The sequence below is a fragment of the Setaria viridis genome, chromosome 9 (genome assembly GCF_005286985.2).
Source record: "Setaria viridis chromosome 9, Setaria_viridis_v4.0, whole genome shotgun sequence".
Classification (NCBI taxonomy): Eukaryota; Viridiplantae; Streptophyta; class Magnoliopsida; order Poales; family Poaceae; genus Setaria; species Setaria viridis.
In genome coordinates this window covers 3,024,911-3,051,120 of record NC_048271.2, presented here as the reverse complement: position 1 = coordinate 3,051,120, position 26,210 = coordinate 3,024,911, and the positions used below count along the sequence as shown (strand labels likewise).

General features: G+C 48.3%; 6 protein-coding genes across 8 annotated transcripts; 5 read left to right on the top strand and 1 right to left on the bottom strand.

Annotated features, from left to right (window-relative positions):
• Positions 1 to 1,568: 1,568 nt before the first annotated feature.
• On the bottom strand, positions 1,569 to 9,270 carry LOC117839431 (probable GTP-binding protein OBGC2). The gene is made up of 7 exons (XM_034719763.2): positions 9,124 to 9,270; positions 3,657 to 3,734; positions 3,251 to 3,451; positions 3,025 to 3,132; positions 2,439 to 2,513; positions 2,080 to 2,279; positions 1,569 to 1,854 (listed from the first exon to the last, which is right to left on the bottom strand). Exons 1-7 carry the CDS (start codon positions 9,268 to 9,270, stop codon positions 1,770 to 1,772), a joined length of 894 nt encoding a protein of 297 aa, XP_034575654.1. The 3' UTR covers positions 1,569 to 1,769.
• A 1,065-nt stretch (positions 9,271 to 10,335) lies between these two features.
• LOC117839424 (cell number regulator 10) lies at positions 10,336 to 10,846 on the top strand. Its single transcript, XM_034719757.2, has one exon. It carries the CDS (start codon positions 10,372 to 10,374, stop codon positions 10,834 to 10,836), a length of 465 nt encoding a protein of 154 aa, XP_034575648.1. The 5' UTR covers positions 10,336 to 10,371; the 3' UTR covers positions 10,837 to 10,846.
• Positions 10,847 to 12,669: 1,823 nt separating this feature from the next.
• Positions 12,670 to 13,827, top strand: LOC117839417 (uncharacterized). Its single transcript, XM_072290864.1, has one exon. It carries the CDS (start codon positions 13,182 to 13,184, stop codon positions 13,629 to 13,631), a length of 450 nt encoding a protein of 149 aa, XP_072146965.1. The 5' UTR covers positions 12,670 to 13,181; the 3' UTR covers positions 13,632 to 13,827.
• A 54-nt stretch (positions 13,828 to 13,881) lies between these two features.
• Positions 13,882 to 15,593, top strand: LOC117840370 (uncharacterized). Its single transcript, XM_034720879.2, has one exon. The coding sequence runs from the start codon at positions 13,885 to 13,887 to the stop codon at positions 15,187 to 15,189; it is 1,305 nt and encodes a 434-aa protein (XP_034576770.1). The 5' UTR covers positions 13,882 to 13,884; the 3' UTR covers positions 15,190 to 15,593.
• Positions 15,594 to 19,293: 3,700 nt separating this feature from the next.
• LOC117836154 (protein RTE1-HOMOLOG) lies at positions 19,294 to 21,049 on the top strand. 3 transcript variants are annotated; one of them, XM_034715531.2, is made up of 3 exons: positions 19,294 to 19,513; positions 20,060 to 20,300; positions 20,426 to 21,049. In XM_034715531.2, exons 2-3 carry the CDS (start codon positions 20,067 to 20,069, stop codon positions 20,804 to 20,806), a joined length of 615 nt encoding a protein of 204 aa, XP_034571422.1. In that variant the 5' UTR covers positions 19,294 to 19,513; positions 20,060 to 20,066; the 3' UTR covers positions 20,807 to 21,049. The 3 variants fall into 3 exon arrangements, with proteins under 3 accessions (XP_034571422.1, XP_034571421.1, XP_034571420.1); XM_034715530.2 differs by having other exon boundaries at positions 19,294 to 19,520; XM_034715529.2 differs by having other exon boundaries at positions 19,295 to 19,508.
• An 890-nt stretch (positions 21,050 to 21,939) lies between these two features.
• LOC117840231 (probable GTP-binding protein OBGC2) lies at positions 21,940 to 26,208 on the top strand. The gene is made up of 9 exons (XM_034720699.2): positions 21,940 to 22,578; positions 22,672 to 22,763; positions 23,342 to 23,425; positions 23,922 to 23,999; positions 24,205 to 24,405; positions 24,524 to 24,631; positions 25,119 to 25,193; positions 25,353 to 25,552; positions 25,778 to 26,208. The coding sequence occupies exons 1-9, from the start codon at positions 21,984 to 21,986 to the stop codon at positions 25,860 to 25,862; spliced, it is 1,518 nt and encodes a 505-aa protein (XP_034576590.1). The 5' UTR covers positions 21,940 to 21,983; the 3' UTR covers positions 25,863 to 26,208.
• The last annotated feature ends 2 nt before the right edge of the window (positions 26,209 to 26,210 follow it).

Genomic DNA, 26,210 nt, shown 5'->3' with positions numbered 1-26,210 from the left:
TTTGCAACACTGTCAGGCGGAGAACAAGAAACAGACGCCTAGTGGCTGAAGCGCTGCACAATAAACAGTGGATCTCTGACGTTGTCGGATCGTTAACAGTGCAAGCTCTTCATCAGTATGTGCTCTTGTGGCACCAACCGCAGCGTGTTCAGTTAACTCCCGGCGTTGAAGACATCATCACCTGGAGATGGGAGCCCTCAGGTGTTTATTCTGCCCGATCTGCATATAAAGCCTTCTTCGTGGGATCGGGAACCTTCCCAGTGGGCAGATTGATATGGAAAGCATGGGCGCCAATGAAGGTGCGTTTTTTCATGTGGCTGGCTTGCAGAGACCGTCTCTGGAAGACAGCGAGACGACAGCGCCGAGGGCTGCAAGACAATGCCGCTTGGGCCTTGTGTGACCAGGAAACAGAGAACGTAGATCATTTGTTTGCCTGCTGTTCATTCACACAGCAAATATGGCATGGCGTCAGTTCACTCTTGAGAACTGAAAACCAGGCGCCAGCACAGGACGCAACATTCATTGAATGGTGGTTACAGAACAGAAGAGGCTTCATTGCACGGCAGAGGAAAAGATTTGACTCAAGCTTCATGCTAGTGTCCTGGATGATCTGGAAGGAGCGAAATAGCAGGGTATTCAGAAGGGCGCCTCCATCAGGAAGCCATGCTCTTGTATGCAGCAGGAGCGAAGCACCTCACCACCCTAGGGTGGCCGGTGCCAGCGGAGGAGCCCGTCGCACAGTTGTTGGTTTTTTCCCTTTTGGTTGTTATGCTTTATGGAACTGACGACGAACTCTCAAGCCGTGTGCGTGCGCCCGGCGAAAAGCTCGCGTTGTAACTTTCGTTAAGGTTTTTATCTTTTTAATACAAAGAAACCGTATTCAGAAAAAAAAAAGAAAAAAACGCGTCAGCCTGGCTGGCACGTCGCGTCGCTGTCTTCCCCGCGCAAGGTGAAACCGACCGCGCCATGCGCCCATGCCGGCGTCGCGTCTCGGCACAAGCGTGCGCACGGCTTCGCCGGCGGAAAGGGCTCGTTTCATGCGGATAGGCGTGTGCATCGTCGCCAGCGGAGCTCGCTGGAGGCTGGAGACCGTGGCCGGAGGAGACGGTGTCACGGTGAAGCTCACAAGGGGCTCTCGACCCCGCGGAAGCGGCACCCGCCGCCCGGCCGAGGAACCGAGGAGTACCGGCACTGGGTGTGCGCGGCGAGACTGCGTCCGCAATGCTGCCTTCCTGAATGTGTGCCGGGGTTAAATCAGCCGGAACCGGAAGAGAAGGCCGCGCCACCTCGTAGTTGATTGCTGACAGGGCTTATCGCCGCCGTTGGTGAGACGTGCGCGCTGCACTGCACAACACAGGCTGCGCGCGTCGTCAGAGAAAGAAGCACGCGACGCGATCAGGACATTCTATTAAAAAAAAGTATCAGGACAGATTGGATGTTGATGCGTGGAATGAATTCTTTTTATGAGCGACGGCTCCATCAAACTGCATGTCTTTTACACATGATCGAAGACGGAACTAATCACCACACGTGCTCAACATGCATCTGTTCAGATTGGAGATGGTACAATGATGGGTCGACAAAACTGACTCGTGTTCTCAACTCAAACCAACCTATTTACATATGTTGCATTGTCCCATTGTCGACATGTCTAGAATCCGTTGGAAATTCTTCAACATGTGACAAGGGGCATCCAGTTCATTCCCTTTCTGCTACTGGACTAATGGTATTTAAACTATTAATAAGCCTACGTTACACTGATTTCCTGCTCACTGTTCTGGTAACTTGTGATCAAAGCATTTTCTCAGGGCTGCCCTTATCTCCTTCAGCATCTCATCGATCCCGATATGCCTCCTGTTGAACCAAGGCAATGGGGTTAAACAGAAGGAAGTGACATTAAAACAGGACATGAAAATAAGCAGACATCAAACTTGAACGATATTGATTCCAGGTTTAAGAGATTAGGCAGCCCAGAGGAATCGAACAGCAAATTTATGAACTTTTCGTCAGGAATATGAACTGCTTAAAATTGAAAGCAATATAAGCATGCATCTAGTTTTGTAAGGTCAAGAGACATACAATACGCTAGCAGCGACAACAGCTTGAGGTCTTGGATAGTCCCCGAGTTGCTTTTCACCACCTTCAACTGTAGCCTCCGATGAGACCTGATGTTTGCTTACGTGTCCATTTAGATTATCTTTGCTGCCACTTATGTCCTGCCCTTCTTCACAACCAATTGAAGATATTGCTAAAGCCAGTGATGATAGCCTATCATGGGCCTACAAGGAGGGGGTAAAAAGCATCGCCAGTAGTTAAAACACCGACTGTGTCAATATGAAGTCAGATTTTCAGGAGATTACTTCAAACAGAAAATCGCATCCGCAGAATTAGGAAGACAATAGTTTGACTCAAATTAAGGAGTTGAAAGTGAAGTGTACCTTAGGAAGATCAATCTTGTTCAGGACCACAACATAAGGTCGCTCCAGGTATTGGGGGTTATACATCCTTAATTCCTGCAAAAAGATACATGTCAGATCACTGTTCAACACTGCACCTTGACTTGTGAACAAACTATAGACAAATGATTCAATTTTCACTTCCACAAACAAACTTGATATACCCAATTGAAATTTTCAATCCTTTAAAAAAGCAAGTTTCATTCTAAGAACCAATATTTCTACCAACTGTCTAGAAGCCTCGTATCCTCATAATCTGAACTGGTCAGCTCTTTCTTTATTCGAACAGCCAGATACTGAGAGCACATTAGTTACACTCATCGTATTCCCTTGAACTCCTTCCTCCCCCCCCCCCCCCCCCCCCCCCTTCCCCTTAAGCTTACGATATACAAACAAGCAATATGATTCTGCTCCTGACAACATATACAAATATTTTTCAATGCTAGTCTAACAGATTTAAAGCTATAACTACAGATCATCAGATAAATAGTGAACATTGTAATGCTGAGACAGTGAGATGTGAATGCTAAACAGCAAATGGGAATGGTCGAAAGCAATTAGAAATTATTTCTCTGACAATCTTATAATCATTGACAGGATCATCTGCACCAGCATCGACAACATGGACGATTACTCTAGTTCTCCTTAAATGTCTTAAGAAATTGCGGCCAAGACCCTGAAATTTAATTAAACTGGATGATGAGTCCCAAGGTTATAGCGAGGGGAAGCGGCATGAAACTGCCAAAAAACTGTAATTAGGAACCAACAAAAAACATATAAATAAAAAGCATTACCTTTCCAAGATGAGCGCCCTCAATTAGACCTGGCAAGTCTGCCAATGTTGCTTCTGAGGAAAACTGTAAGGCTCCTAAAGCAGGATCTCCACCAAGACGGCCAAGATTTGGCATTAATGTAGTGAATGGATAATCAGCAATGTCTGGTCTTGCGAGTGTAATAGCTGATAGAAGTGTTGACTTTCCAGCATTTGGAAGTCCCTGAAGATGCAATGAAGGTAACTTATAACAACATGGAGACATGCTAAAGAAATAGATTTGAAACAAGCCTCACAATTTGGATAATCACATCTTAAAATGGAAACAGGGCAGACTCTGGTATATGATATATAAATTTTTAACTAAATGATAAAAACATTTCCTGATCCTTAAAACTCGGGATGCATGGATTAGTGAAACGTCATACCACAAGGCCAACATCAGCAACTACCCTTAAGATCAACTCCAAGCTTACTTCCTCATCAGGCTGACCATGGGTTAATACCTGCAGGCAAGGAGGTGATAAAATCACAAAAGATATGATGAAAATTGTCAATAATAGGTATAATCAACTTGATGATGTCTTTTAAAAGTTTAAGCTATCAAAATTTGCCATGTTAACAAAAATGAATGCCAGCAGTTCCGTGTTCAGTAAAGAATCTATAGTTGATTCCTGACTGTTAAAAATAACAGCAACTTTAACATCTTCTTCCTATGATCAGTCATCAACCAGTAAAGTGCAGTTTGTGGAAGTTTACATCAATTTTTGCATTGGCAAATATGACATCACAGACATGCAAGCGACTGGACATTTGCAAAGTGCATGCAAAGCTTAAGAGGAGGCAGTCAACTAGACTGGAGACCAGACTTTGCTATCTGATGGGCAGATTGTACAAGTACAGACACATCTTTTTTCCTAATCCTTCCCCCAACTTAAAAGATCCAATAAGAGCAATACAAGTGGCACAACCCTGAAGCTAACCGTAAGTGACACAGCTTACTTTGTCACTAGCATCACGCATGATGTTTGGGGCACAACCCTGAAGCCGATGCTTGCCAGGCCAAAATTTGGCAGTTCACGGTGCCGATGTGCTAGTTTGGATGGATGCTAATTATAATACACCGCAGACTCAGAAATCATGCTAAAGCACGGCCAAATTCGTGCGCGGGCGGGCGCATCTCATGGTGGTGAGAGGAAGAAGAAGATCCAATGTGTGCATGATATGTGGGGGGTGGGGGGGCGTTTGTAAGTGAGATTAGTTATTTTAAAAGCCACGGCTGTTGAACCAAATGAGGTTTTCCAAAAGACACAACCCACATTCCACAGCTGATTTTCTGAAAGCTACAATCCTCCACAGCTACTTTTTCAAAAGCAACAGCTCAACCAAACATACCCTTAACCTAGGTGATGTTTGGATAGTGAAAAATAAGGATTGGGATAGGAAAATGAGGCAAGATGGAAATCATATCCTATGTTCGGTTACCGGGAAAGGGAAATGAGGTGCTCATTTCCCTACTCATTTCCCACCGATTCTATCACATCGGTAGGGTGGGTTACGAGGAATAATTAGTGGCAAATAGTTAAATAAGAGGGTTACGACGCTTTTCAACGATCTAATACACAATCTTGGCCTCTTATCCCGCTTTTGGATCGTTTGTTCACGTAGTCGAACCACCGAGCTAAACCAACATTAGCCAGGCTTGACGGCGCCCTCTTCAACGCTTCCATGATGGTCACATTCCCAAACTCCTCTCTCACCTCCCTCCCTAATGTAGTAATAACAGAACGCAAGATCCAAATTCTCTATGCTTCAGCAAATTCCGTCCTCAGTATAAAGCTAACCGTGCCAACATACTGTATGATTCTTTAAAACAAGAAAGTAGAAACCATAGTTGAAACCATGAAACCATGAAAGTATGTAATAAGAAGTTGAAACATAACCGTATGCCCAAACAAGCACAAATAACTACCAGAGCCAAATACAAAAGGAGAAAGCATGTATGGAAATCCCAAAAACAAGTGATTGGCAGAAGATAACTGTGTAACACCAAGCCACTTGGATAAGTTACTGAGCACCTCGCCTTTCCAACAGCCTTGACCTTAGCAGATGCAACCTCCAAGGGGATTTAAATCTGTGTAGTCACCATCAGAGGATTTAGGAAATGGAAAAGAAAAGACAAATAAATTGAGCTACCATATGTCAACATCAATGTATGTACAAAACAACTGACAATGGCAAACAAATAAACTAGCATGTAAATTCTATATGGCAGTATTATAGTAGACCAGGTTGACGCATCACTATATCAGGTTGCACAACCAATAAAGTAAATACACTAAATATTATTTTGGCTTTTCTAGATACATACATTTTGCTATGGACATACAACACCGCATCATGCATGATGCTCAATATACCATAAACTTCAAAATTGAATGGATGTGGCGAATTGCTCACATTGGTAACTTAATAAAGAAAAGTGCAAATATACAGAGGTGAGCATTGGTAGTTTGCTGTGCTTTTCAATTAGCAGAAGGAATACAACATAAATGACAACAATTCCTTGGAAATGGTTCAGCAGCAGCAATGAGAAGACTTAGTAGCCCTTGGCTATTTGTCTATGACACAGTACAACCTAATTCAAGTGTATCCATTACTGCAGTGGCAAAGAATCCATAGTGACAAAAGCAATAGAACTTAGACAAGGCTAATTAAACATTATATGTAGCATCTGGCAAGCTGCATAAAGCATAAAATGCAAAAGGCAAGAGAAATGAAATTTTATAAGAAAGCAACATTCAATACTTGAAAGAATGGCAAATCTAAAGTATTTCGATATGAAATCAACATGAGAACCTCACCAAGTACTCAGTTCGGTGGCTTTGACGGGAAGCCAAAGATTTCGTAAATTTCCGTGTAATTATTTTCTGGAATACTACTGATGTCAATATAAGAAGTGGCACCGCTGCTAGTACCAGGGGCAGATGAACCTCTCGAGCTGCTAGCACCAGGGACGGATGAACCTCTCGAGCTGCTAGCACTAGGGACGGATGAATGTCTCGAGCTGCTAGCACCAGGGACGGATGAACCTCTCGAGCTGCTAGTACCAGGGGCACTACAACCAATCCCAGTAGCAGCAGCCAACTCTTTGGGTAGGTTTGTATTTAACAAGTAATTGGTAACGCAAGTTCTGAAGTTGGTTATTTGCAATAGTGTACAAAGCAGCATCTGCTTGCTTTTCATTCCCCTGCAGCAAAACATCAGACAAAAACTTAGTTAGCTAAGAATATGATACAAGTACATTTTCAGGGGCAATAGGTGGTTTGGATGATATGATTACCGTTAAGCATTTTGCATGTGTCAAACAGCTGGAAAAATCCAACCTTCCAAAGAAATCATCAGCATAATTCTTAAAATTAAATAACTTCCGACTTGAGCGAGGAGGTAAAAAAAGAAAACCGATTTCATTTCAGGAGTCCCTCCTGAACAAGTCACAGCATGACACCATGACCACTGCTTTAGGTTAACAAGATCATTCTCACCGAGAACTTTCCTAAAGGCAGTAGCATCATTTGGAGGTAGCTTATGATAATGTAACATTTGAATTATGCAAAGATCTTGTTTTGGGCACAACAACTCCAGATTACAGGGCAGTCAGCTGCCCCCTTCCTTTTCTTCAGTTTTTTTTTCGAACAATTTGGCAGGAGCACTGCCATTCATTTAAGAAGAAGGAAGCAGTTTTGTTACATGGTGATTACCGGCTGATTACATTATGTGTTGTTGAAAACACACCACTGAACGAAAACATGAAAAGGAAAGGAGAACTACTACTACTGCGAGAACAGGAGCTCTTCCTTCAGCAGGGGGAAGCCTGTTGCCATTCTTCTTAGCAGAACGTCGCTCTGGATTAGTCCCAGGAGTTGATCAGGTCTCATCGCCTGGTTTTGGAAAATTCTACGATTCCTCTCTTTCCACAAATGCCAAGCGGTGTACATCAAAATAGCAGCCAGCGATCTCTTTTGCTTTGTGTTGAAGGCCTGCATGTTAGTCTCCCACCACTGTTTAATGTCCGACACATTTGTGTTGATGGAGATAGCTGCAACGCCAACCCATGTTGACATCCTGTACCACACCTCCTTTGCATAACAGCAATTTGCAACCAGGTGCAGAGCGGTTTCGTCTTGCTGATCACATAACACACATGTATGGCTGCAGGGCCAATTTTTTTCTTCAGTTTCTTGCTCTGAATTTGTGACGGTCCTGAAGCTCCCTGCCTGAAATTCTCTGCACTTTGCCAGCAACTGCAAACTGCGTCTACGGTCTACCATAACGTGGTGGACCATGCCGCCGGAGATTTCACGAATGCATTTAGAAGCAGGAACGGCCGGAGTGCGGCGGCGCCGTACGTGCCGCTCCGGCGACCCGCGCGCGGTGTAAGTTAGAGGCGGCGTTCCGTCAGCACGAACAAGTCAGAGGGGCTCCGGGAACCCTTTGCGGTAAAGTTGGGGTTTCTGCGACTGCAACACAGGAAGGAGGAAGAAGAGGCACCCAAGGGAAGAGGGACGCCCGGCGCTCCGACGAGCCGCTGTGGAGGAAAAGCCTCCTAGATTGGATCGCTATCCAATTATTTGCAAAAAGCCCCCGAATATTTGCATTTAAACTCCAGTTTTGATCACGATTATCGATCGCGATCCGATTATTTACGAAATACCCCATAATATTTTCATTTAACTTCCTATTTTGAATCGCGATCCGATTATTTGCAAAACACCCCCCTACAGCTTTCATATAGCCCTCCTGGTTCAGATCGGCCGTTCTCCCCCTGGTTCAGCGGCGGCGCGGTGGTAGCTAGGAGCTCGCGCGCTCCGCCGGTCCACTCGGTGCCCACGCGCGGTCCCGTTTCGCTCGCCGGCCATCTCGTCCTCCGATGCTTTTGATGTCTGCATCCCTCTGCTGCAGCAAGCATCTTCTTTCAGGTCACTCTGACCTGTGCCGGTGTGACAGTGACGTCAGACGCTGACGGTGGAGGTAGAGCCGGTGAGACGACGAGACCTGATGATGGCTAGCGATGCTCGAATGATCGATCTGACATGGAGGCGCCCGGTTGCTGACTGACATTATGGTGAGGGTTAACAAGTGCCGTTGAGTTCTGACGGGAATGGTGAGGTGACGATTGACCCACATTGAGATCCAGTTATCCCCGTTCTTGATTACTTTTCCTGGCCCTGCAAATTCCTCAAAATTCACTGCACAGACACACTGCAGGAGGCAGTGGACAGCAACCGCGTCGACCGGAATGGGGTGTTGGACCACGCCGCCGGCGATTCGACGGTGACATTTGGAAGCGAGGAACGGCCGCCGGAGTGCGGCGCCGTCGTACACCAAGCCAGAGGCGCAGTCACACACCGCCCCTTGCTGGAGCTTCGGAAAGCGTTTGCTCCGTGCAAGATACTGCGATGCGATACACGCAGGAGGAAGAAGAGGGACCCCAAGGGAAGGGAGGCCCGGCGTGAAGCGGAGCTCCGGCGAAGCCGCGGACGACAGGAATCGCCGATCGGGAACTTACAAATAACCCCTGGATCGCGATTAAATAATCGCGATCCAACGTTTTGCAAAGTACCCTACTATTTTCATTTAACCCCCAATTTGGATCGCGATTATTGGTCGCGATCCAAGTTTTTGCAAAATACCCCTTATTATTTTCATATAGCCCCCTGGTTCAGATGGGGTCCTGCTCTCCACCTCTTCCACCGCCGTTCCGCCGCCCCCGCGAGGAAGTGCATAACCCCACCCATCTGACGCACAAACCCTCCGCATGCCCATTTGCTCCCGTAGGCTCCGCAGTGATATCTGACTGCAGGCCAGAGGCGCTCACGCCATTCGCCGCGGTACCGAGCTCGCACCGGCTTGTGGCTTGGTCTCCGACGGGGCTGCCTCCGAGAATCGCCACCTGCAGAAGAAGCTGCTCTCGGCGATGAAATGCTGCAGGAGGCATGTAAGAAGCGGCGTTGTGGGATTCAGATTAGCCGTCGTTGCCATCGTCGTTCCGGTTAGTTCCTGATACGGCGCGACAGAGATTGAGCTGCTGCAGGGTGGTATATATCTGGTCAGAGCAACAATGCTCACAGTGGTGAGCTTATTACAGCTGCGTCGAGGTGATTTATACTGTCACTTGAAACCCATTGTGAAGACAAATTCGGTCAGGCGTTATCGTTACTGTGCAGCGAGGACTGAAGATGAACAGGTCAAAATTGCATGGACAGACATAGACCAGATTGTCTTCAGAATTCAGACAAGCATATCATGTGTGGACGAAGGTGCAACGAGCCCACGCGTTCTTTATCTCTACCCTCCACGAGCCCCACGATCCGCGTGAATCTCCGTTCGCTTCTCCGATCGGCGAGTTGAGGTCGGTTTCGCGCCGTGCCCGTCTCCTTCCCGTCGGTGTAGTAGGGCTCGAGTTGTGGTCACATTTGCTATTAGTCTACGGATTTCGTACAATTGGATGCATGGTGCTTCTGACTTTATATTAGCCTGCTCGGCAAGCTGCTGCTGCAGCAGCTACAGCAAACTAACAGCCACTGGAGCACCGGTGCTCAGCAGTTGCTGCCGCTAGGCTGCTAATACAATACTGTAATACAATACAGTCTCTCGCTGGGCTTGGAAAAAGAAACATACTGTAACACAATACGGTTTCTCTGGACCTGGAATTTAATGGAAAGAAAAATATCTCTATAGGCCCTCATTGAGCTGGGCAAAAACGAGGGAAGAAGAGTAGCCGAACGACGAACGAGCATACGCGCAACTGGACAAGAAGCAGGCGAAGATGGAGAGGAAATTTTTGTGCGGCCCCCAAAGAGCCAAGAGTCCGAGCGCATGCATTCACCCCACGGAACCGGCGGGGCTCGCGACGCGCATTGCATGGCAACGGGATGAGACCGATGCGCCACTTGCTCGCCACCGGCCCCTATATAAGAGCACCACGGCTAGCTCGCTCCTTCATCCCCGGCCAGCAACGGCAAGCGCAAACGCGACTTGGCACCGAGCAAGAAGACACGACTGCAGCTCTGTACGTGGTGTGCTAGCTAGCTGTTACAAGCAACGCCAGCTCGCTCCACACCCCAGCGATCGACCGAGACGATGTATCCGGCGAAGTCCAGCGAGGCGGCGCCGGCGACCGGCAACGCCACCAGCCAGTGGTCCTCGGGGCTCTGCGACTGCTTCGACGACTGCGGGCTGTGCTGCCTGACGTGCTGGTGCCCGTGCATCACGTTCGGGCGCGTCGCCGAGATCGTGGACCGGGGCGCGACGTCGTGCGGGGCGAGCGGGACGCTGTACGCGCTGCTGGCCTCCCTCACGGGGTGCCACTGGATCTACTCCTGCACGTACCGCTCCAAGATGCGCGCCCAGTTCGGCCTCCCGGAGAACCCCTGCTGCGACTGCTGCGTCCACTTCTGCTGCGAGCCCTGCGCGCTCTGCCAGCAGTACACCGAGCTCAAGGCCCGCGGCTTCGACCCCAAACTCGGATGGGACCTCAACGCCCAGCGCGGCGCCGGCGCCGGAAAAGCCATGTACGCGCCGGCGGAACAGGGGATGGGCCGCTGATCGATCATCAACTGTGTGGAGTCGTTTGCATGCATGGTGAATTATTACATGTCCGAAGACTGTGTTTGTTTTATTTTGTATGGTGACGGGGGTTATTGTGATGTGATGTCATGTGAGGATTGGTAAGCCATGTCAGGATCGGTAAGAGAGATGTGTGTGTGTTCAATTTCTTTCATCCCAAAATAAATGTGCATGTAAACATCAGTACGGAGTGTTGCTCAAGTGCTAATTGATCTCCCTGTCATCGGAAGGAAAAAACACTAATTAAAGATATACTAAATGCTAATCCCATTCAACTTCATCTCCCAATCCTTTCAGCAGCGGGGTCGTTGCTGATTTGTAGATTTTCTGGAATTTTGTTAGCTTTGCCGAGCAACGTCTGTGCCCAACTGCTGGTGGAGGCAACATGCCTGGGTCGTTGTCAACGGCAGCTAGGACAATAAGACAACACGTCACGACGTACATACTTTCTCCATTTTTAAATATATAACGCCGCTAAATTTTTTTACTTCAACTTTTTCAACTTTAACTACCAATAGATAATAAGGTAGTTAACTAAAATAAAATATGTATTATTATATCTATTATCAAATATACTTTAGATTTAACTCGTAGGTTTATCTATTTGCAAAAATATTTGTAGACTAAAATAAAATATGTATCATTATATCTATTATCAAATATACTTTAGATTTAACTCGTAGGTTTATCTATTTGCAAAAATAGTTGTAGAAAAAGACAAATAGTCAAACAAATGAAAAAAGTCAACTGCGTCATATATTTAAAAACGGAGGGAGTAGTAGAGACCAATACTAGTATCAAAAAGAATCATCCATCTTGCCATGTTCGGTTTAACAAGTCAGGGGGTGTTTGGATACCAGAGGTTAAAGTTTAGCCTTGTCACATCGGATATTTGCATGCTAATTAGAAGGACTAAACATGAGCTAATTATAAAACTAATTGCAGAACTCCTACACTAATTCATGAGGCGAATCTATTAAGCCTAAGTAATCTATCATTAGTGAATAATTATTGTAGCACCATATTATCAAATCATATACTAATTAGGCTTAATAGATTCATCTCATGAATTAGCTTCCATCTGTATAATTATAGTTTTATAATTAGACTATGTTTAATATTTCTAATTAGTACATAAATATTCGATGTGACAGGAGCTAGAGTCGTCCAAACAGGGCCTCAAATATGTTACTAGTAATCAAATACGCACGCAATCTTCGATGATATATCACTACTGACAGCTATCAATTTTTTATTATATCATTTTTGCATCAACCACGCACGACTTTCAAAGGTATTGTATTCCTAATGTTCCATAAGTAAATGTTTCAGGTAAGTACATTTTCAGGAAAAAAAAAGAGTTCGATGCCAGCTATCATCTTCCGATGATACCATCCATTTTGCAGAAGTCATACACGATTTTTGCATCGCGTTACTAATCTCACTTTTTTTTTTGTCATTGCCAACCTGGACTAGCTGGAGCCAACCAAGCTCTTTCATTTAGCATCACGCCATCAACGCGACGTAACTCACCTAAGCAACGTTTCTTTTGCGCCTGCATTGTGTGTTCTTTCACGGGTTACAGCTTACAACACCCAAGTTTTATGCTCAGCTGTTCAGTACTGCGTGTTTCCGGCACACTGAATCTCCAATCCCTTCCTTTAGACGTGCACGCATGTACGTGTATGATTCAGGTAGCAGGTCCTTGTACCCTTAAAAAAACCAGAGCAGGACACTGCAGAAATAGAGAGAATGTGCTGTTATTCCCTGGTCTTCTCCAGGTACCAGGTGGCCTTCTCGTTAACGGTCAGCGAACTCCAGTTCTCCCCGCCGCCGCTGATCGCGTAGTCAGATGCACGTCGGGACTTCCCGTGTGTTGGTGCATAGCACACGGCAAGGGGGTAGGAGACATTCAGACCACGCAATGGCATGCAAACCAAGAAAACAATAGGAAACGCCCGGGAATGCTGCAGAGCGCGACCCGATTCCTGTGCTCTCGCGCGGCCTCCCATGCGCGTGCGTGCGCATCCATGCATCCCCATCGTCGGAAAAGCCTCCCGACCACACCGTCGACGGCGAACACCGCGAGCCACTCCCTGAGTGATCCGTCGACGCATATATCTGCGCGTGCGGTGGAGTGCTGCTGCTGCACAAGTCTCTGCTAGCACGGGCAGGAAAAGAAGAGATCGCTCGAGCGAGGTGAAGATCGTGCGGCGTCCACGGGCACGTCCCTGCTCGTCCTGTTCCTCTGCGTCTCCGCCCTCCACCACGCCGCCGGCGCCGAGAGCGTGTCGCCCGGCGCGAGCCCGATCGTGGCGACCTGCATGACGGGTCCCTTCCCGGAGCTCTGCGTGGGGGAGCTGGGGCAGCGTCTCCTCGACATCCAGAACGCGATCGCGTCGGCGGCGCCGGGGCAGGGCGCCAGCATCGCGGGCGCCCCGGGTCAGGTGGACGTGAAGGCGCTGGTGGCGGTGGCCCTGCAGGCGGCGTCGGAGGCCGGCGCGGTGGCGGTGTCCATCTTCGAGGGCAAGCTCCCGGGGTTCAACACCGGCGTGCCCGACTTCCGCAAGTGCCTCGGCAACTGCAGCGTCACCATGAGCAGCGCCATGCAGAAGCTCTACGGCGCCTCGGCGGCGCTGCGGTCCGGGAACCACGAGGTGGCCAAGACGCTGGCGTCGCGCTCCTTCACCGACGTGTCGTCCTGCACCGTCAGCTGCAAGGACCTCAACGGTGACGTGCGCCTCATCATCGTGCAGAGCCTCACCGAGTTCTAGAAGATGCTCCAGATCGCCATCTCCTTCATCAGCAAGATGAAGCCCAACGACCCGCTCCCACCACTGGTGCGGAGGGTGCCATGATCCATCACTAACACGCGCCTCCGCTGCCACTAGCACTAGCCATGCTTCCCACAAGGAAGTTGCATGCATCTGCATATCTGATCTCCTCAAATCAACAACACCGATCGATCTAGCCCTATTCCCCTCCCTTTTCCTCGATCCTCCACCACCAGCTAGCGCGGCGCCAGCCATGGTCGCGGCCCGGCCTTCCGCTCCTCCTATCTACGTGGTGAACGGCAGCGTGGATCTGGAGCCACTTACCGGCGAGCCAGGGCACGGGTGGAGTAGGATCGAGTGCGCAAGCAAGAAGGCTTACGGATGCGGGAAGTCCATCGAGGGGGCGGTGCAAGGCCTCACGCTCTACGTGCGCCTCGGCGACGGCCCGCTCGTCACCTCCTCCCTGGCCATCCGCATGAGCGACGAGGCTCTCCGGAGGTTCGACGACTCGGAGCCTGATGAGCCTGCTGGCGCCAGCCGCAAGGAGAGCCCCGAGATGTATGCCGTGGGCCGCATCCTGATGGCCGAGCAGCAGGGCATCATCGTCATCGCGCTCAGCTTCCGCCGCGAGTGCCGTGACGACGACCTCTTCTACTTCCTCGTCTACGACAACATCGACGCGTCACTCTCCATGATCAACTACCTTCCAGATCTCTACCAGGCCACTGGTGCGTCGTTGCAGCCCGTCCCCAATCGCACCGTTGGCGGCGCTTGCGAGCTGCTCCTCATGGCTCGTGAGCTGACAAATGAGCTGCCGCCCGTTCTCTGCGTGTTCCCTCCGGCGGCATGGGCGGCGAACTCAGCGTGTCCGTGGCAGATAAAGGGGAGGCGCTTTCCGCGTGGGGAGATCCGGGAACCGTTCATGGCGACCACGGCCTTCTCTTTCCAAGGCAAGGGTTTCTGGGCCGATCTCGCGCAAGGCCTCGTGTACTGCGACCTGCACAGAACCACCAGCGACTGCAACTCTAGTGTGGATTTCGGCTTCATCGGGTCGCCGGGTGGGTGCAAGCTTGACGTGGCTGAGACTCTGAGGTTGAGGGATGAACCGACGAATCTAACCCGGATCATGGGCTGCAGTGGGGACTCCTCCATCTGGTTCATCTGCATCGATTGCGCCACTGAATATGGGGATGACTCGGTGACGATGTGGACTCTGCAACCGCCTCACGGGCGTTGGAAGGAAGAGTGGAAGTTCTCTACCAGAGAGCTCTGGGGGTTCGACGGCTTCAAGGAGGCGGGCTTGCCAGAGGCGCCGCCGGAGTTCCCTGTGCTCACGGCTGATGGTCACCTCTGCGTTGTGCTGACTGACCAGCGCGGATCCTTTGAAGATGACGTTTTGGTGGGTCACATCTGCGGCATTGACGTGCCTAACGAGGGTCCTATGGCATGCAGTTATCTTGCCTTCCAGCTTCTTCCAAAGGACAGTACCATGCCATGGTCGGTGAAAATGACCTGGTTTCATTGGAACACGAGATCTCTGATGTCAGTGAAAGGCTAATGGCGCTGGAAGCAGACCGGAGCTTCCTGGAGCACAGCGTGAACTCGCTGAGAAATGGCAAGGCAGGCGAGGAGCTGATCCGCGACATCACTAGCAGACTCAGGGAGCTCCGGAAGATTAGCTGAATATGCAAGTGCGCCGAGCATTTCGCGTGAAGTCATGTGCATTGCCTTGCAGAGAGTTTTGTGCTTGCAATTGGCCAGCGTATATAGTGCTTTTACGAGCTTTCTTTCTCCCCCAGGATGATATAGTGGTTTGTTTACCTTTTTAAAATTTTCAGAACAGCATTCCTTTTTCTCTTATTTATTTTTATTCCCTTTTTTTCTGAAAGAGTTTTGGGTTGCTCCCTGTCCTGGGCCTCCTCGCCAACGACGGAACATGTCTATGCAAAAGTTCTGATGCGAGTCGATACCTGTTTTGATGCAAGAATGCTGCCACTTTACAGTTTATGCAAGGACACGTTCAGAATGCAGGAATTTTGTAGGAAACAATCTCCAAACATGTCGCCCTCTCCGGCCTCCCTTCACCGCCGCCCGATTTCCTCACGGTCGCGCACACGCACACCCCATCCGCCAGCCAGAGCCCAGAGCACACGCGCACCGCGCGGGCGCCCGTGCGGCGTGCGTGGCGCGTGTTCCGGCGCCGACGACGGTTGCCGTAATCCTCAGGCCTCACCGCTGCCCCATTTCATCGGCGCCCGTGCGGGCCGGGTGCGCATGGGTGCGTCGGTCCACGTGCGTGTTCCAGCGCCGACGGTGGCCTGGAGCCAGAGCCGAAAGGCGAAAGGGCTCGCGTGTTAGGCCCGTCCCATGATCCGTGCGCCTCTCCCTTCCCATGCGCCAAGTCGCCAAGGCGAGCTCTGAGCTGCAGCCACGTCCCTGACCCTGAGCTCCGGTGGCCAGTTTCGCCGAGCTCTGCAGCAAGTGCTCCCTGCCTTCCAAAGTGCTTCCAGCTTCTCGTCCAACAGTCAAGCATGCGCACAACGATGAGAGAGAGAAAGAGAGTTTTCAGGTTGACACGTCGAAAAAGGTCAAAAAGGAATTAGAATGCATTTAGCCTCCTTGTTGCTTCCTCGACTGAAAAAACTGAATTGTCGGGTGCATGCAGACTGCAAGTCTGAATCTGCCGAATAATGCGCGCTCCAATTCCAGAGCCAACGCCAGTTTTTCTCGCATGGAAGACGAGCTGATCACCAGCGTTCCAAGGTCAAATGCCAACGCCAAACGTCTCTCCATCTAGCCATGCCCGTGGGTGTATTTAAACGCTTGCATACACGCTGCAACAAACAGCTTCAGATGAACGCCCTGACAGCGGCAGCGCGCTTAAGCTACCAAGGTGCTTCCGATCGATTGGTACAGCAGTAGCTGGGGGACCCATCGTCGATGACGAGGTCTTCGGCGCTTGCCGCTGCGGTTCTTGTCCTTGCCGTCCTCGCCTCCGGCGGTGTCGTTGGCACGGCGGCGCGGCCGGTGGCGACCCAGGGCGGCGGCTCCGTCGCGGCGCTGTATCATGTCGTCGTTGCGGTGGAGTTCACAGGCACCGACTCCTCAGCGCAGCCGTCCAACTGCACCTACGGGAACAACGTCGGCGGCGTGTGCCCTCCGACTCCTCCCAGTGCTGGGCACTAGCACGAACAGGACATCTTCCTTCGCACAGCGTGGAATCCTCCAGTCGCTCTCTCTCTAGTTAGGCTCAAAATAGCTCAAATTTGGAGCCTATATGCTTCAGTTAGGCTCGGGTCCAAGGAGAGGTGTGAAAAGAAGTGAGGGCTAGATAAGGGTTTATGTTCCTCTTCCTTCTGCATTTATAATTCTAAACTTTCTGATCAAATTCCAAACACAAATTTTCAACCACCATTTCATACAAAGCACGTAGTGCAGTACTATCCGGCACGAATGCTTCAGATCAATTGTAACCTATATTAATTTAATTTAGATTTAAAAACCAGCTACTCCCTGCCTCTATATTATATCAATGCCCTACAATTTTTTATTTAATACTAGAAACTAAACATTAGGATGTCAATCAACCAAGAAAAAAACAAATTAGCCGGCTATCTCACGCCTAGGGATAGGATTTCGTTTTGTGAAAATTCAGCCCCATCGAAAACACTGAATTTCGCAAAATTTCGGCTGAAATTTGAACTACAAAGTAAAGTTGATGAAGTATACTTCACCAGGCACAGGCAGGTTCTTGGCCTTCTCATCAGAAAGTTTTGATGCCCGTTCGGCAGCCTCAGAAGTAGAGATGCAATCATCAGCATCACCACACTTATCCATTACTGCCCTGCATGACAATACTCAGAAATGAGTCAAAGATACGATATGCATCAATAATCATATTCATAAGAAAGAATTTTGCATACTTCAAAATCACATTACAGTTCTCCGCAAATACTGCTGCTTCTGGGTGATTTTCACCAAATGCTTCCCCAGCAGGCTCTTCATACTCAACTGCCCAGTTTGTTTGTGATGCTCCTACAGAATTTATGATCAGAAAGTAAACAACTGGTACTCAAGGTGTTCCGATGAACTAACATCAAAATCTGCATGACAAATGCATACCAGCTAGCTGCAATCCTTCAGATAAACCTCCACAGCCAGCGAAAATATCAAGGGTTGCAAGAGTGTTTTCTGATGGCATATCCTTCTTTTTGTGGAAAATTCATGGACTATTTTGCCTTCTCAAAAGTCAGAACAGTTTCAGTTCAATCAATTCGATGGTTCCGTCGAGCATAAATTAAACTTGGTCAGAAACTTTTCCAAACTTTTGTCCTGTACTATATCGCTGACGTTTGTCGACAGTTATTGTTGCCTTGTTGAGAACTTGAGACATAATCAAAACATCCAAGAATTGGCAACATTTACCACAGATCGTCACCATGAAAGCTTCATCTAGAAACCAAACAAGGACCCAACTATCAGTGATCATAACGCGAACAATTTCACACAAGCACAAGCCCGATAGATTCTGAAATTAAATTAGCACTGGAACTAGGCCAAGCAAAATTCTCGAGATGATAGATTACGTTCTCTGACTAGTTTCAGTTCAATCAATCAAGAACATTAGTTCAACCTCAATTCTCAACTCCCTCGGCACAGAATCGAGGGAGTCGGAAAAACTTCTCGTATCGCCGAATCAAAGAACAAAGGAAAGAATGAATCAAAGACAAGAACTGATCGGATCATGCGGACGCCAAAACCCACTCTTCATCTCGAGCAATGTCTCGGTTCTTCCTTCCCGCCGCCGTACAAGATGAACTCCGAGGCGTGAAACTCCACCTTGGCCGCCGCCTGCTGCTGCTGCCTCCTCGCGGCCGCCGCCGATGCTCCGGCCTCTCTGGACGCGGACTCCTCCCCGTTCCGGCTGCCGTCGGCGGTGCCGGTGGCCGGAGTCGAGGGGGGCTTGTAGTACATGCGCCCCGTCTGGGGGCAGTGCCCGTAGGACCGCACGGCGACCCGGGCGCCCATCTCCAGCAGCTCCTCGCACACGCGGCCGTACCGGCTGCCAATCGGCGCCGACTTCCTCCCCATCTCCTCCCGCCCGGGCAAGAACTCCTCCCAAGAACGGCGCGCGGACGACGGGACGGGACGAGCGCGGCGAGGCCGGAGCTGGTCGAGCCGAGGGATCGAACGTCGCCGACCGCGGGCGCGAGTTCTCGGCTTCTATCCTCGCGGCGGATTGATGGCTGGAGCGCGGCGCGACTTCTTGGTTTCTCTTGTCGCGGCGGATTGTTTGTTGATTGCTGGAGCGCGGCGCGAGTTCTTGGTTTCTTTTGCGCGGCGGATCGAGGCTGGCAAGAAGTACCTCGGGAAGAGGAATGCGTGGGTATTTGTAGCCGGGGGAGGGGAGGGGAGGAGAGGTGATGTCGGTGGTCGGCGGGCGGGCGAGTCCGACGACGGCGGGGGCTGCGACTGCGACTCGGTTTGGACTCCGAGTCGGTCGGGGGCGCGCGCGGCCGCCAAGGAAACTTTTCAATGGCCACCATTCAGTTACAACATCATAAGTGATTCAGTCAGTGGCCCAGACAGAGCCCAGGCATCAAACTTGGCCCATCTACAGACAATAGGGCCCAGCCCAATTTTCTATCTTCCAGTTCCGATCCTGAATCCTCTCCATTCCAATCCCCCCATTCACGACGAGCTCGCGGCTCAGGGCACCGAGAGCTGCCGGCGAGAGGTGGGGACGACGAGGGACCGTGAGTTGCCGCGGGCGGCGAGTTAGCTGCCGTTGCTGCGGCGGACGGGTTACAGATCCGGTCTTCTCCTTTGTCGAACGACACATCCTCAGCGCCGGCGACGATTGGCCGACGACTGCTGGTGAGGTCCAAGGTCCTTCTCTCCCTCACCTGCTCGGTCGCCGGCCCCCTTTTAATATTTCGTCAAGCTGAGCCTGCAATCGATTAGATTTATAGTGATTTTTTGCTGAATTGCTGAGTTAGACGATGTCTGCATCACCTTCTAGAACGTCGCGTTTTCTCTTTCCATTGGTTGCGACGATTCTATCTGTAATGATCAGTTGGATGGCTCCTTTTGGGGTTGGGGAAACACCTTGTTCCTGAACAGGTAGAGCATCGTTCTAGTCACTTTATGTGCGAGCCTCATTCTGCAAGTGGATTTAAGTTGTTCATTACCTTTCAAATCCTGTATACATTCTTTTTGTGTTAACTGACCACATGCATGCTCACTTGTGTTCAGGTATCGCTATACTTCTAACTAGTGAATTTCCATCATGCATCTCTGTGCATTCTTTTTGTGTTAACTGACCACATGCATGCTCACTTGTTTCTGTGGAGTGCTCAACAGTTTTCCCTTCATCATTCTTTTGCACAAATTCTCTCCACCTGTTGATCAAAAGCTTGAACTTACAGTGATCTGATGGAAGATCAGAGAAGCCAGCTTGGTCAGATCGACCCAAGAAGAGCCCGATTTCCTTGTTGCATCGTATGGACTCCAATACCCTTCATCACATGGTTGGTGCCATTTATCGGTCACATTGGTATCTGCAGAGAAGATGGTGTGATTCTGGACTTCGCTGGTCCAAATTTTATATCAGTTGACAACTTTGCATTCGGAGCTGTTGCACGCTACATTCAAGTAAATTGTGATGAGGTAATACCCCGCGCCCTGCGGTTTGTGCTTCTGTCAATGACTTGTCACTGTTTGTAACATTTTGAAGTGGTGAATGCTTGAATCATGCTAGTGCTTACTGAATATTGATCTTTTGGAATCTGCAGTGCTATAAGCTTCTTGAACCTGAAGGAGGTGCCACATGGGACGGTGCGTTGAAGAAAGGCACGCAGGAGTTTCAGAACAGGAACTACAACCTATTCACCTGCAACTGTCACTCCTTTGTCGTGAACAATCTGAACCGACTGTTTTACTCCGGCCACGACAAATGGAATGTGGTCAGCCTAGCTGCTGTGATGTTCTTACGAGGCCGCTGGGTGAGCACGGCATCTGCGGTGAAGATTTTCTTGCCGTTCGCGGTCGTGCTCTCCGCCGGTACCCTCCTCGGCGGCATGACATTCCTGATTGGCCTTGCTGCTTTCGCCGCTGTGATGACTGGCTGGTTCCTTGTGGGCACCTACTGCATCAAAGGCCTCATAGAGTTGTGATTAGAGTAGATAAGACTTGTGTTCGGGGTTGAAGAGTGCGCATTTCTTGTATGTTTAGTTCTTGATGATATTCATCATTTCATCTATGGAGCCGAATGAATTATGTAGCTTGATGAACTGGTGGTTGTCACTATTAATTTGTGCTGTTGAAGGAACACGCCACAGCTTCAAGTCCGTACTATACATCTACATGGTCTATAGTCAAGAAAAGATTGTGTTCGATACAGAACTTTCAGTTGCCAATTTGCCATGATTCAAAGTGCATGATCTTGGGTAATCTGTAAGTAGTGTTGGTTCTTTTTCACTGGTTAATGACTTACAGTTAAGTGATAAGTTCACTTGCGATATTATTCTCTCTTTTTTTTTGAAAATTAGCCATGCGAGTTTTAGGGGGTGTTTGGGAGACAGGGGCTAAACTTTAGCTCCTGTCACATCGGATGTTTGACACTAATTAGGAGTATTAAATATAGTCTAATTACAAAACTAATTGCACAACCACTGGGCTAAATCGCGAGACGAATCTATTAAACCTAATTAGTCCATGATTTGATAATATGGTGCTACAGTAACCATTCGTTAACGATGGATTAATTAGGCTTAATAGATTCGTCTTGCGATTTAGCCTAGGGGTTCTGCTATTAGTTTTGTAATTAGCTCATGTTTAGTCCTTCTAATTAGCATCCGAAATTCGATGTGACAGGGCTAAAGTTTAGCCCCCGGTATCCAAACGCCCCTTAAGGATTGATATTACATAGAAATAATTTAAAATACAAACTCAAACATAAATGGCTTAACATGGGGAAAACTAAAGGATCTCTAACTCCGGTGTGCCACAGGCAGCTTGACCTAACGCTACATCCTCCTTGGTAAGCCCAGCACTTGACCAGGTAGTAACCGTTTATGCTCAAAAATCCGCATTTGTGATATTATTACAAGTTCAGTGGCCTCGATGAGTCAGGAGCAGATTTTTCAGCAGCAACCATGTACATACATCCAGCCAGTTTGCTGCAGTTGCTCCAACAAAGATGAAATAATTCAAGAGTACGCAACCGACGGCCGCGATGTGTTCCTGGTAGCAGTCCAACGGCGGATGCTGCGCCGCAACTTGCTTATCAGTTATCTCCAGCCCCGCGCAGGTGCCACTGCAGCCACGCCGCGGCAAGCCGGCAACACCACCATGGCGCTTCTTCTCCATCCCCGCCTCCCCTCCCACCCTCTCCGCGCGGCCACCCAGCATCACCACGCCATCTCGGATAGCTCTTGCCTCGTTCCCCTCCCCGGCCTTGCGAGGAAGCGCACGCCGTTCGCGGTCACGTGCCGGGCGGCACGGGTCAAGGAGGCCGCTCCGACCACGCGCGCCGCCGCTCCTCCTACGCCGGCGTCGCTGGCGAAGGAGGCGCACAAGTACTTCGACCACGCTGTGGTCACGGTCCGCGCGGGCGACGGCGGGCACGGCGCCGTGCTCGCCATGCCGCCTGCCCCCTCGACCGACGCCGCCAAGCCCCGCGGCAGGTTCAACAGGGGCGAGAAGAAGAGCAAGAAGGTGTCGTACAAGCGGAACTACGACGGGTCGGTGGCGCTGCCCACGGGCGGGCACGGCGGCGACGTCGTGGTGTACGCCGACGAGGCCGAGGAGACGCTGCTGCGGTTCCACGAGAAGGCGCGGTACTGCGCCAAGAGGGGCGGGAACGTGGGCGCCGCCGGTGGCACGCTGAGCTCGAGGATGCACAGCGGGTTCGCCGGGGAGACGCTCAGGATACCCGTGCCTGTAGGTTTGTGGATTCGGTGCTGTGAATTCAGAGCATTTTTGGAATTCTAGTGTGTGAGGGTAGGTCCATAATCAATGCCTTGGCATCGAATTGCAGGAACTGTTGTGAAGCGCAAGAAGGGGACTGTTCTTGCTGATTTGGCTCATCCTGGCGATGAAGTGCTCGTCGCTAGAGGTGGACAGGGCGGGGTGAGTTTTTACTTATTGACTATTTTGACCCCCTGATGCAAGAAGAAATGTGCATTCCTAATCCCAAACTCATTTCATTCGGTCCCTAATTCATTTAACCCTTTTAGTAAGCATTTCACCATCATGTTAATTTTGCCACATTACTTTAAGCACAAATGTCAAAGGTGTAAAGTGTGCGGTAAGAATCACGGTTACCCCGACGTTTTGAGATGCAGCTGTACTGTTTGGACATATGCAATGAAAGTGCAGCACTGCAGCCTAGTATGACAGATCCATAACTTGATTTTGATATTGTACTATAAATGTTTAAATGGGTGACAGACTAACTGCGAACTTAGGTGTGCTTGATTTCCTTTCAGACAGCTGCTTCCAGCAATTATGCCTATTCCTTCATGTACTGATTATTCTGTGTAAATAATTTAAACCGCTTAGGACTGGCTTACTTTAAGAAAAAAGGGAAAAAAAAGAAAATGGCCCCTTTCTTTCATTATGATTATTCCCTTTGTTTGATACAATACATATGCTGGATTGATATTATGGTTTTACATGTGTAATACATTTATTTACTTATTTTGCAGATCAGCTTGATAGATGTGCCTGAGTACAGGAGGAGGAAAGCCATGACTTTATCCCCAAACATCATGCGTGATGCTAGTGACAAAGTAAGTTGTGTCACTTACGGTTAGCTTCAGGGTTGTGCCACTTGTATTGCTCTTATTGGATCTTTTAAGTTGGGGGAAGGATTAGGAAAAAAGATGTGTCTGTACTTGTACAATCTGCCCATCAGATAGCAAAGTCTGGTCTCCAGTCTAGTTGACTGCCTCCTCTTAAGCTTTGCATACACTTTGCAAATGTCCAGTCGCTTGCATGTCTGTGATGTCATATTTGCCGATGCACAAATTGATCTAAACTTCCACAAACTGCACTTTACTGGTTGATGACTGATCATGGGAAGAAGATGTTAAAGTTGCTGGTAATTTTAACAGTCAGGAATCAACTATAGATTCTTTACTGAACACGGAACTGCTGGCATTCATTTTTGTTAACATGGCAGATTTTGATAGCTTAAACTTTTAAAAGACATCATCAAGTTGATTATACCTATTATTGACAATTTTCATCATATCTTTTGTGATTTTATCACCTCCTTGCCTGCAGGTATTAACTCATGGTCAGCCTGGTGAGGAAGTAAGCTTGGAGTTGATCTTAAGGGTAGTTGCTGATGTTGGCCTTGTGGTATGACGTTTCACTAATCCATGCATCCCGAGTTTTAAGGATCAGGAAATGTTTTTATCATTTAGTTAAAAATTTATATATCATATACCAGAGTCTTCCCTGTTTCATTTTTAAGATGTGATTATCCAAATTGTGAGGCTTGTTTCAAATCTATTTCTTTAGCATGTCTTCATGTTGTTATAAGTTGCCTTCATTGCATCTTCAGGGACTTCCAAATGCTGGAAAGTCAACACTTCTATCAGCTATTACACTCGCAAGACCAGACATTGCTGATTATCCATTCACTACATTAATGCCAAATCTTGGCCGTCTTGGTGGAGATCCTGCTTTAGGAGCCTTACAGTTTTCCTCTGAAGCAACATTGGCAGACTTGCCAGGTCTAATTGAGGGTGCTCATCTTGGAAAGGTAATGCTTTTTATTTATATGTTTTTTGTTGGTTCCTAGTTACAGTTTTTTGGCAGTTTCATGCCGCTTCCCCTCGCTATAACCTTGGGACTCATCATCCAGTTTAATTAAATTTCAGGGTCTTGGCCGCAATTTCTTAAGACATTTAAGGAGAACTAGAGTAATCGTCCATGTTGTCGATGCTGGTGCAGATGATCCTGTCAATGATTATAAGATTGTCAGAGAAGTAATTTCTAATTGCTTTCAACCATTCCCATTTGCTGTTTAGCATTCACGTCTCACTGTCTCAGCATTACAATGTTCACTATTTATCTGATGATCTGTAGTTATAGCTTTAAATCTGTTAGACTAGCATTGAAAAATATTTTTATATGTTGTCAGGAGCAGAATCATATTGCTTGTTTGTATATGGTAAGCTTAAGGGGGGGAAAGGAGTTCAAGGGAATACGAGGAGTGTAACTAATGTGCTCTCAGTATCTGGCTGTTAGAATAAAGAAAGAGCAGACCAGTTCAGATTATGAGGATACTAGGCTTCTAGACAGTTAGTAGAAATATTGGTTCTTAGAATGAAACTTGCTTATTTAAAGGATTGAAAATTTCAATTGGGTATATCAAGTTTGTTTGTGGAAGTGAAAATTGAATCATTTGTCTATAGTTTGTTCACAAGTCAAGGTGCAGTGTTGAACAGTGATCTGACATGTATCTTTTTGCAGGAATTAAGGATGTATAACCCCCAATACCTGGAGCGACCTTATGTTGTGGTCCTGAACAAGATTGATCTTCCTAAGGTACACTTCACTTTCAACTCCTTAATTTGAGTCAAACTATTGTCTTCCTAATTCCGCGGATGCGATTTTCTGTTTGAAGTAATCTCCTGAAAATCTGACTTCATATTGACACAGTCGGTGTTTTAACTACTGGCGATGCTTTTTGCCCCCTCCTTGTAGGCCCATGATAGGCTATCATCACTGGCTTTAGAAATATCTTCAATTGGTTGTGAAGAAGGGCAGGACATAAGTGGCAGCAAAGATAATCTAAATGGACACGTAAGCAAACATCAGGTCTCATCGGAGGCTACAGTTGAAGGTGGTGAAAAGCAACTCGGGGACTATCCAAGACCTCAAGCTGTTGTCGCTGCTAGCGTATTGTATGTCTCTTGACCTTACAAAACTAGATGCATGCTTATATTGCTATCAATTTTAAGCAGTTCATATTCCTGACGAAAAGTTCATAAATTTGCTGTTCGATTCCTCTGGGCTGCCTAATCTCTTAAACCTGGAATCAATATCGTTCAAGTTTGATGTCTGCTTATTTTCATGTCCTGTTTTAATGTCACTTCCTTCTGTTTAACCCCATTGCCTTGGTTCAACAGGAGGCATATCGGGATCGATGAGATGCTGAAGGAGATAAGGGCAGCCCTGAGAAAATGCTTTGATCACAAGTTACCAGAACAGTGAGCAGGAAATCAGTGTAACGTAGGCTTATTAATAGTTTAAATACCATTAGTCCAGTAGCAGAAAGGGAATGAACTGGATGCCCCTTGTCACATGTTGAAGAATTTCCAACGGATTCTAAACATGTCGACAATGGGACAATGCAACATATGTAAATAGGTTGGTTTGAGTTGAGAACACGAGATAGTTTTGTCGACCCATCATTGTACTATCTCCAATTTTGAACAGATGCATGTTGAGCACGTGTGGTGATCGATTCCGTCTTCGATCCTGTGTAAAAGTGATGCAGTTTGATGGAGCCGTCGCTCATAAAAAGAATTCATTCCACGCATCAGCGTGCCATCTCCAATC

Bases quoted from the DNA above. Each gene is read 5' to 3' on its own strand.
- LOC117839431 (XM_034719763.2), bottom strand. From the start codon at position 9,270: ATGGCAACGACGGCTAATCTGAATCCCACAACGCCGCTTCTTACATGC. The intron at 3,452-3,656 runs GTATGACGTTTC...TTGCATCTTCAG, and splicing joins TTGCTGATGTTGGCCTTGTG to GGACTTCCAAATGCTGGAAA. The intron at 2,280-2,438 runs GTACACTTCACT...CCCTCCTTGTAG, and splicing joins ACAAGATTGATCTTCCTAAG to GCCCATGATAGGCTATCATC.
- LOC117839424 (XM_034719757.2), top strand. From the start codon at position 10,372: ATGTATCCGGCGAAGTCCAGCGAGGCGGCGCCGGCGACCGGCAACGCC.
- LOC117839417 (XM_072290864.1), top strand. From the start codon at position 13,182: ATGACGGGTCCCTTCCCGGAGCTCTGCGTGGGGGAGCTGGGGCAGCGT.
- LOC117840370 (XM_034720879.2), top strand. From the start codon at position 13,885: ATGGTCGCGGCCCGGCCTTCCGCTCCTCCTATCTACGTGGTGAACGGC.
- LOC117836154 (XM_034715531.2), top strand. From the start codon at position 20,067: ATGGAAGATCAGAGAAGCCAGCTTGGTCAGATCGACCCAAGAAGAGCC. The intron at 20,301-20,425 runs GTAATACCCCGC...TGGAATCTGCAG, and splicing joins TTCAAGTAAATTGTGATGAG to TGCTATAAGCTTCTTGAACC.
- LOC117840231 (XM_034720699.2), top strand. From the start codon at position 21,984: ATGGCGCTTCTTCTCCATCCCCGCCTCCCCTCCCACCCTCTCCGCGCG. The intron at 22,764-23,341 runs GTGAGTTTTTAC...CTTATTTTGCAG, and splicing joins CTAGAGGTGGACAGGGCGGG to ATCAGCTTGATAGATGTGCC. The intron at 25,194-25,352 runs GTACACTTCACT...CCCTCCTTGTAG, and splicing joins ACAAGATTGATCTTCCTAAG to GCCCATGATAGGCTATCATC.